The sequence below is a fragment of the Trachymyrmex cornetzi genome, unplaced genomic scaffold (assembly GCF_001594075.2).
Source record: "Trachymyrmex cornetzi isolate Tcor2-1 unplaced genomic scaffold, Tcor1.1 scaffold579, whole genome shotgun sequence".
Taxonomy (NCBI): Eukaryota; Metazoa; Arthropoda; class Insecta; order Hymenoptera; family Formicidae; genus Trachymyrmex; species Trachymyrmex cornetzi.
Window position 1 is genome coordinate 1 of NW_017299892.1, and position 9,992 is coordinate 9,992.

The 9,992-nt window shown below is 32.3% G+C and overlaps 1 protein-coding gene across 1 annotated transcript; it reads left to right on the plus strand.

Moving 5' to 3' along the window:
* Nucleotides 1-1,869: 1,869 nt before the first annotated feature.
* Girdin (protein girdin) lies at nt 1,870-9,505 on the plus strand. The gene is made up of 23 exons (XM_018515400.1): nt 1,870-2,376; nt 3,328-3,416; nt 3,617-3,926; nt 4,049-4,162; nt 4,245-4,432; nt 4,814-4,895; nt 4,966-5,144; nt 5,237-5,363; nt 5,442-5,565; nt 5,655-5,989; nt 6,075-6,356; nt 6,423-6,529; nt 6,629-6,820; nt 6,893-7,040; nt 7,105-7,287; nt 7,378-7,665; nt 7,772-7,972; nt 8,065-8,210; nt 8,344-8,436; nt 8,534-8,597; nt 8,769-8,877; nt 8,960-9,060; nt 9,147-9,505. The coding sequence occupies exons 1-23, from the start codon at nt 2,326-2,328 to the stop codon at nt 9,402-9,404; spliced, it is 3,771 nt and encodes a 1,256-aa protein (XP_018370902.1). The 5' UTR covers nt 1,870-2,325; the 3' UTR covers nt 9,405-9,505.
* The last annotated feature ends 487 nt before the right edge of the window (nt 9,506-9,992 follow it).

Sequence of the window (9,992 nt, forward strand, 5' to 3'; positions counted from 1 at the left end):
TATTCACAAATTAATAATTAATAGTAAATATAATCTAATTGTTGTTAGTATTTCTTCTACGTTTATCAATATTTTATTAAACATTATGGTTTAGAAAAATTTGTGTTATCGTATGTATTTTCGACGTATTCGTATAATCCCGCGTTACTAAAATTTGTTAATTATGCTTCTATATAATCATTTTTATTATATTTTGAACAGCATTTATAATTGTATATTGTATTGTAAATAATTATTGTAATTGTAATATCGAATTGCATAAAGGATTACAATAAAGAATAATAGTATAAAAGTTATTGCAATTTCATTAGCCAAATACAATAAAATAATATTAGAGACATAAAAATAAAAAAAAAATTAAAAATATACTTACCTGCAAAAACGGGCTACTAAATTTATTAGTAATTCGTTTTTTTTATGGGTAAGTACACTTACACAAAGAAAAGAGGACCGCCAATAAAATTGGCGGGGGAGGGGTGGTGGAGGGCCTCTATAGCTCGTTTTTGCTAAATTATACCTTAAATTGACAATATATGTATGTATTTAGAAAAGATTTAATTTATTAAAAATCTCTATAATTGCCAGTAATTATAGAGACTTTGATACATACTAGTAATTATGTTTAGTAAAAACGGGCTGAAAATTTGCATAAAGAAACATAACTTCGTAATTTTATAAAATATTATAAGATAAATATTATAAGACAAAATTCACTAAATTAACTTTGTTTGAATTTTCACACACACAATTCCATTTATTAAAATTCAGCAACTTTTATATGTAGGAGATGCGAAGTTAAAATTTTTTCGTTCGAGGACCCATTAAACTATCCCTCCTATGAATAGTTGGCATGCTTCTATCCTGACGATTTAGTACAAAGACGAACCACATCTATACTTTCGACAATACGATTTTATCGATAGTGTCAGAAAATGTATATCTCGTAGTTCTCAAATTGAAAATGGATGTACTGGCGGTAGTGTACGGGCGATTTCGATGGTTAAAGCCAGAATCAGACTCCGCATTGAAGATTGGATTAAAGATTGAAAATTGAAATTTGACCGACGAAGACAAAGGAATTTTAGCTCCTATTGTTTTGATTAGTTAAATTTCAATCTTTCAATCTTCAATCTCAATCTTCAATGCGTAGTCTGATTCCTAAGGGGCTTCGCACAATAAAAGGTACAGGGAACAGAGAACAAGAATTTCAACCTATCAGAAACTGTATATTCCACAATACATGATTTCTGATAGGTTGAAATTCTTATTCTCTATTCCCTGTTCCTTTTCTTGTGCAGAGCCTCTAAAGCCTTGTGTCCACGATGCTAGAAATCGGTCCGAGATCTCGGACAGAGAAAAAATTAACAAATCACATTTGAACAATTTGATCACATGACCATTGCGATTGGTCAATTCTTTCTTCATCCGAGGTCTCGGACCGATTTCTAGCATCGTGGACACAAGACTTAATAGGAAAAAAACCGGCATGGCCTCTCTCAGATTTCTCTCTGGTCAGAGCATGCGCAGTGATATATTTATTTTAATTGAAATGCATTGGACGCAATGTATATGGACACTACTGGTAATGGAATCTTGTAATTTACATTATGTGATGTAATTAACAAATATAATTTCAGCGTTGCATATTAAGACAGTATAGCGTATATCAAAACGTAACTTCTTTTACGATTTTTTTATTAAAAGAAACCATTTTTTATTAAAAAGTAGCTGGAATTATAGGAGATTCAAAATCATGCGCAATAAGTTTCTACGAAGATATTCGACGCTTGATGCTCCCATGTAAAGGCACTTTTACAATTGGCCAATCGCGTTCGATCGAGTCTGCGCGACGCTCACCATGATCGCGTTCTTGATGTTTTTGTTATGAAAACGATCAGCTGTGAGAGTCCTGAGGATTTTCGTCGTACCGGCTACTCGTTCGCGACGAGACAAGTTTCGGCTCGGTCAAAACTAGACGGTACCGTTCCTCTTCTCGCGCGAATGACGAACGTTAAAGCGTCGAAAGCGCCGATGATCCGCGCCTCATCCGCGACGTCCGAGTCGCGTGCGACAGTGATCCGTCAACGTGACCGTGCAACGATTTGAGGGAGGTTTCTTATCGCTGCGGTAGATTTCGGTAGATCCTTGCTGTGGAATCGCGCTGCTCGTGCGCGACTAATTTATAGGACGACGAGAAACGACGCGCGACAGCCTCCGACGGCACCGATTCCCCCTCACGGTGTCCCGTCGTGGGAAAGATAACGTCATTGTTGACACACAGATGATAACCGAATATACTCTCGTCCTGCGTCAAGTTTTACGAAAATGGCCTCCTCGGAAATTGATGATTTCTTGGCGGGGCCACTGGTCACCTGGGTGAGTTTCCTTAGTTATGAAACTCTAATGTTTCCCTAAGCATGTTCTTTTTAGCTGAATTTCTTGTGTACAATTTATCTTTTCTCCTTTGTTTTTTTAATGTGAAAAGAAAAGAAGAGATGAATTGTGAAAGAAATTTAGCTAAAACGAACAGACCTGTTGTTGATATGTGTGAGAAAGTATGGTAGGATTGTTGCTATTCTATGCTAAACTATAGTTGCTTTCCATTTTCACACAAGTGATGCTCAATCTAAAGTTATTTTGAATACTTTATGCTTAGAGATAATGATGTCTACTTGCTTACTTTGGTGACAAAGTTATCGCATAACAACACAGATTTATAATTTCTCTTTTAATGTGAGTTAACAAGACGTCTGTTTTTTATTTCTGTACTAGAATTGTCTTTCTTACTTTTATCAAAAATCAAACATATACTTGTCTCATTTTAAGTTCCACAAGTATATACTAGTTTAGCTATAGAAAACAAAGCTAAGATTCAGTAAAACACAGTTTTAAGCTTATATAGATTATTATGGGTAAAAACTCAGTTGATTTTACTTGTTAGTACGAACATGCATTCAACTGAGTCATGAGGTTTGTTCTTTTTAGCTAAAGTTCTTGCATGGCTCATTTTTCTTCCTTTTCTCTCCACGTTGAAGAGAAAAAGAGAAAAAATGGACCATGCAAGAAGTTCAGCTAAAAAGAATAGGCCAATGATGTCACAAATGAAAATTATCTGAAAATTTTTTGTATAAATGGAAAGCAACTTATATATTGGGATTCAATCACATTAGGGCCAGTTGTTCTACCTTTTGGTAAATTTTACTTTCTTGGTAAATTTGGCAATTCGCGCATGTGATTGGGTAATCTTGCTACTTATTTAACAGGTAAAATTTAGCAAAAGGTGGAATAATCGGCCTTTAATCATGTATTCTTTTTGTGTTGCTTTAGTTTGCTAGCTGTTTGGAAGACCCCAATGTATTGGCGAACTATGAAGACTTAGTAGACGGAGTCTTATTGCATAGTGTCTTCCTACAGATGTGAGTCTTTTAGTATACAAGATATTGGGTGCTCTTTCCATCTTTGACGACACAAGTGTCATTCTATCTTTGTTACTGAAAAGAAAGATAAAATGATGCGTGTGTCGCTTTGTGTCATTAAATGGAAAGTATCCATTGAGTTATATCAATGCAATTGTCATGGAACATTGTTAAAATATAATATTTGGTTTTTATTGTAGCAATCCAGAGCCATTGCATGATGAAGTAGTGCCGTCCAATAATAATCCCGTTATTCGTACGAAAAATTTAAAGACCGTGATACAAAACATGAAGCAGTTTTATGAGGAGGAGTTAGATCATGTGATTTTAAAATTACCCGACGTTGCAAATTTGGGAAAGGAGCCAGAGTTGTACATAGCTGATATGAAGTTATTGCTGTTATTACTTCTTGGATGTGCTGTCCAGTGTCCGAATAAAGAAAAGTTTATTACCAAGATAAAAACTCTACACGTTGATATGCAGCTTGCGATAGTAGAGTGCATTAAACAGGTATTATATCAGTTAAAGTAGTTACTAATAAAGATAGATACTACTACAAACTAAATTAATAGAATTGAAAAGATAATATTAGTGGAATTTATACAAAAAAAATGATATCTTAATCTATCCAGGTTACGGATCACCAAGATATAGTCATTACGCAGGATGCTATGGAAAATGCAAATATGGGTTATCTGTTTGTCCAAATAAAAAAATGGATCCAAGAATTGTATTTATATCGGGAGGTACATACCAATCTCTTATTTGTACAAAATCTATAAGTGTTCGATATTACAATTATATGATATTACATTTTGCGAAAAACAGAAATGGAGGGACACAGTGTTAGATGATAGCGTTGAACGAAACGATTCGTCTATCAGTGCGGAATCTGAAGACATAAGTAAGGTGCAACAATCCCATCCTGTCACTAAAACGGAAAGAGAAGATAATCATCATTATGCAGTTGAATTGGCTGATTGGAAATCTAAAGTTCGAAAACAGCGTCAAGAATTGTACGTATTTTGTAAAATGTTAACTTTCTATTTATTTTATTATAGAATGCTCAATAAATCGAAGTTTAACTAGCAAGAGGTTAAATTTTTATAAACGAAATGAGTAGAAAATAGAATAAATGATTTTTATTTGTTGCATTTATTTCAAGAAAAATTATATTTATATATTAGAATTTACATGACATTGTATATTCATGTTATCACTGTCTATTAATAAGATATTTGATTAATATATATAGTTATTTAATTAATATTGTTTTATTAAAGTTTTAAAAATAATGTACGATTGCAAATAATTGTTACAAAAAGAACTATCCCAATAATATTTAATATAATTTGGTATTTGATAACAGTATAATTATATTTATATAATTTTTACAGAGAAGAAAAAACGGAAGCTCTTCTTGAATGTAAGGAAGAACTAGAGCATAATAAAACATTGCTTGTAAAACTAAGACAAGAGGTAGTATATACTGAATAATATATATTGAATTTACATGTTTATAGTGAATATATGACATTTATAATTTTAGAATCAAGAGTTGATGCACGAAGCTCGTACTGCTAAATCATACAGAGATGAATTGGATGCTGTAATTGAAAGAGCAGACAGAGCAGACCGTTTAGAAATAGAAGTAACACGATATAGAGAAAAACTTACAGACATCGAATTTTATAAAACTCGGATAGAAGAGCTACGTGAAGATAATAGGTAATATATTTTTAATATTATACAATCTAATACTTGAACAATATGAATAAAGTAATTGTAATACATTTAATGACTGTTGTTATGCATTTAAGAGTTTTAATGGAGACTAGAGAAATGCTTGAAGAACAATTAAGTTCGTCAAGAAACAGAGCAGACAAAGTATTGGAGCTTGAATCAGAAATTATTAAGTACAAGCAATTACTTAACGATATGGCATTAGTAAGAACTTCAAGTACTTTATAATATTATAAATAAATATAACGTACATAATGAGATGTAACAGAAAATCATTTATAGGAACGTGCTGCTGACAAAGAAAAATATCAAGAGCTTGTGGAGGAAAATACACAACTGCATCAATTAACAAAAGCTGCTGCTAATGAAGCTGCATTAGCTGGATCTAGTGACTCTGAAGAACCAGGTAAACTTGCGTTTTAACAAATTTTACCTTTAACAAAATTATTTTTTCCAAATGAAGATGGTTTAGTGACATTTAATTAATGTCTTTAGTGCACAATGATAATAGACTGTCTGAACAATTAACGAGCAATGCTCAGGCACGAGCATTAAAATTGGAATTGGAAAATCGCCGTTTAAATACTTTAATCGATTCATTGAAAGAAAGTTCATTCCATGAAAATTCCTCTCGCGTTTTGGAATTGGAAAAGGAAAAAAAGAAGCTTTCGTTGAAGATTGAATCATTGAACGATAATAAAGAAAGACTTACACAACAAAATACTGATTTAGAATTAGTCTGCAAGCAAGCATTGGAAGAAAATAAGAAACTTCAGAACACTCTTAAAAATCAACGAACTTCTTTCGAGAAGCAGCAACAAGAAGTCCAAGTACGTTAGATCAAATTATACTTTTCTAAATATTTCGTTTTAGTATTGATGGACTTATTATATCTTTTTTTCTTGCCATATTTAGACCCTCCATATGAAAATGATGGAATCGGAAAAAAATTCTGATACCGCAGTGAAAGAGAAACAACGTGTTCAACTGTTATTAGAGAGCGTGCAACGACGTGCTGATGATTTAGAACGTACTCTAGAAACGACAAATCAAAAAGTTGAAGAATTAAAACTCATCGAAAACAATATCAATGATATTAATTCCAAGTGCCTTGATCTCGAAACTAGACTAACAGCGACGGAAAAAGAGAAGGACGCTGCGCAACGTGATATTCATAAATACAGAGAAACAATTGAGGTGAACATTAATTGCTGAATATTATGAATATTGTAACAAAGTAAATAATTTTGCGTAATATTTTAGGAAAAAGATGTAGCCTTAGATAAAGCAACAAATACAATTGAAGTTTTGGAAAGGAAAGTAGGACAACTCGAACAGGAATTGCAGGAGTGTATTACGCAAATATCAAGGTGTGTTTGAGAAAATATATTGTTTTTTATATAATTTTTTTATATAATTTATACTTTTTAAATAATATTTTAAATGTTATAAAACTATCTTTGTTTTAGATTGCAAGAAATTGAACGATCTAGCAAGGAGCTCGATTCACGAGCTGCGATCGATAGAGAAACTTTAGAGATACTTCAATCTAATCTCGTCGCAGAAAAGCTAAGCAATCAACAATTATATACGGTTTTGGAAAAACTCGGCCTTAGCGATAATATATTGCTATCCCAACCTCTGGAGACTATATTGGAAAGGTGAATAAATTCTAAAAGAGATCCACTCTTTTTGCTAATTTGTAATTATGCGTATAAATTTATTTGTTGCAGAATTGCCCAAATACCAGAAGTGATAAATCATATTAAAAAATCTTTTGTATCAGAGAGTAATGATGAAACGATGTCTGAATCCGCAACTTGCACCGACAAGGAAAGCGAAGTTAATAAAACCTTAGAGATCGTGATAGAACCTTTAAAGGTATTTACGTTTAAAACATATTACAATTGTTGTTTATATTTTATATTTTATTATCTAATTTTAGAGAGAACTGGAACACTTGCAAATAAAAGCATCTATGTCTGAAACAGCAATGGAGAATTTGTTATCCGAGAATGCGAAACTTCAAGTTCACATAACAACGTTACAATCGCAAAGCAATTCATTAACCGCACAACACACCGCGTTGCAATTGGCCAATTCGCAACTTATCGCAGAGAAAGAAGAAGTATTTGTTTCTATAATTTATCGTATAATTTTTAATAATTTTAAATAAAAATTTTATTTATATATTTAACCATCATATATGTGTATCTAGCTATTGAAAGAACGTAGTACACAGCAGAACGTATATTCCGCACTACTTCATGATCAGAACACTTTACAATCCTTGCATGAACAACTTAATAACGAGTATGAAAATTTACGTCGTGAACGGGATGCTCTTAAATCGAATTTAAGAGACGTGAAGAATGAAAACAGAACGTTGCGGGAGACTTGTGAGAGATTAGAGACGAAAAGTGAAACACTACAATCTGAACGGGAAGCCTTGATTAACAACACGAAAAGCTTAAATAATTTGCGAGGGGAACATTCTAAGTTGAAGGTACCTAAAAAATAACTAAAACATCTGATTATATAATACATAAATTTTGTTTTATCGATAACTTAAAATATGATTTTTTAAAATAATATCTATAAAAATACTCTAGGATGACTTTAGAAATTTGTACACTGCGAGTGAAAGATTGAAAGCGGAATATAGAAACTTGCAAGATGATTACAGAAAGAATAAAATCGAGATGAACCGCCTCAGTTTAAAACAGACTGAAATGCAGGGCGAACTTAGCGTCAAAGACGAACAGTGCTCGGATCTGAAGTTAGAAGTTAATAGCCTTCATGAACGATGTGATGTATGGATATAATTTTGTAACTATTACAGTTGTAATACAGTTATTGATTATGAAAAATACTAGAATGCATGTTCTTTCTTTTCTTTTTAAAGAGACTATTAGAGATGAATTCTGGATTGGATAATGACAGACGTTCCTTAATGGAGCACATAAGCTTATTATTTACACAATACCACGAACTTTTAACACATTCGCTTCAAGATAAGGAGCATTATCATATGGAAGAAAAACTGTTCGCGTTAGTATAACAGCTTATTATCTTTTTACAACATCATGCTTTTTTAACGCATCAACTTTTTTTAGCATTAATTATGTTAATAATTCTTATTTAACAATAACTTATTTTATTAATATGTGTATGTGTGCAACAGGGATAAAGTTAATCACTTGTATAGACAAAAAGAAAAATTGGAAGACAAAATTATGGAGCACTACAGAAAATTGAACAGCTGCACTACCAAGAAGTATGTTTAGCAGAAAATTATAATTTGACAATCCATATCAATTTTATATAAGATACATCTTGCTCCTATTATAACTTGCACATGTATTTAAATATAGGAAGGGTTTTGGAGCCAGTTTAGTTCGCAGAGTTAGAAAAGCCGGATCGGAACTTCTCAATAAGGTGAATAATTAATTACACACAATAATAACAAAATATACTATACTTCTTGCACTACAACATTTTTATATTTCTTTGCCGATTAATTTCTCTGTTTAATATATCTTATATCTTCATAATTATTTCTAAATGATGTAATCGAAGCGATAATAATATGAGACTTGTTTATATTAGAATCGACGTTCATGGGCCGAAGATTCCAAGCAATCGGACAGTAAAACGTACGAGTCGGACACATGCGGGAACGATTCAGATGCTAGTACTGACGACTACCGTTTACCTGGTAAATAATTTCTTAGAATAAATGAGATTTAATTCATCGATTACTGACAATATCAACAATATAATTTCTATCTTTTTTTCAGGACCGAGCAGAGGTTTTGGATCAGACGCACTTGGACATGCTGGAACTAGAAGAACAGTGTACTATACTGACGATTCCCCACCATCATCTGCTTCTTTACCTGTAAGGAATAACTATATGATAATAACAATAATAATAACAAATTTATCATGTCGAAGATATTTATCAAGGAAATCTTTGAAACATAGACGGAGAGGCTACTAAGCGAGTCCTTCCAGGAACAAGGAGATAACTCCGCGCAGATGGAGACGAATTTAAAATCGGAAACACAAGCTGAGTCACGTCCTTTTTTGATTTATAATAAAGTATCGGCAGTTATAAACGAATCCAAGAACATTAGCAGTCCGATGAAGGATGCAGTGCAAGATGAAGCACTTACGGAACCCTCCGCTGATAAAGAGCCAAAGACTGGCAGTCCGATATGGTATGAGTATGGTTGTGTATAAACTTCCACATTGATGCTTCCATTAGTATGCCCGAAACAAGAGAAGGAAGAGAGACAACGTGTTTTTATATGTATATTCTCGTATTTTCCAGTTTACAAGAAAGTATATGTATATATGTATGTATGTATGTATATATATATATATATATATATATATATATATATAACGCATTCTACAAGAAAGTATATGTATATATGTATGTATGTATGTATATATATATATATATATATATATGTATATATAACGCATTCTTCCGCTGCATTTTGATGCATATTTTCCCTTGTTAGTAAATTAATTAATTGCACTATTTTGTACTTTATAACAGACGAAAATTAACGCAATACGAGTATATACTTGTTCAAAAGAATCGCGAAACTATCACAGAAAGTATTATATAAACTAAAGATTTCTATTTTATAGCTTTAGTAAACGAACTACCATAATTGCCGATGCATCGCTTCCGAAATTACAAAGTAGATTTAAGAATAGAGCGCCTACGAGTTCCTAAAAAGCTGTTCGTGTTAAAATAAGTCGAAAATATTTTTATCATTGACTCGATTTACGAATTTGATGTGTTCTTTTTATCTC

Bases quoted from the DNA above. Each gene is read 5' to 3' on its own strand.
- Girdin (XM_018515400.1), top strand. From the start codon at position 2,326: ATGGCCTCCTCGGAAATTGATGATTTCTTGGCGGGGCCACTGGTCACC. The intron at 3,417-3,616 runs GTGAGTCTTTTA...TTTTTATTGTAG, and splicing joins CATAGTGTCTTCCTACAGAT to CAATCCAGAGCCATTGCATG. The intron at 6,530-6,628 runs GTGTGTTTGAGA...TCTTTGTTTTAG, and splicing joins TGTATTACGCAAATATCAAG to ATTGCAAGAAATTGAACGAT.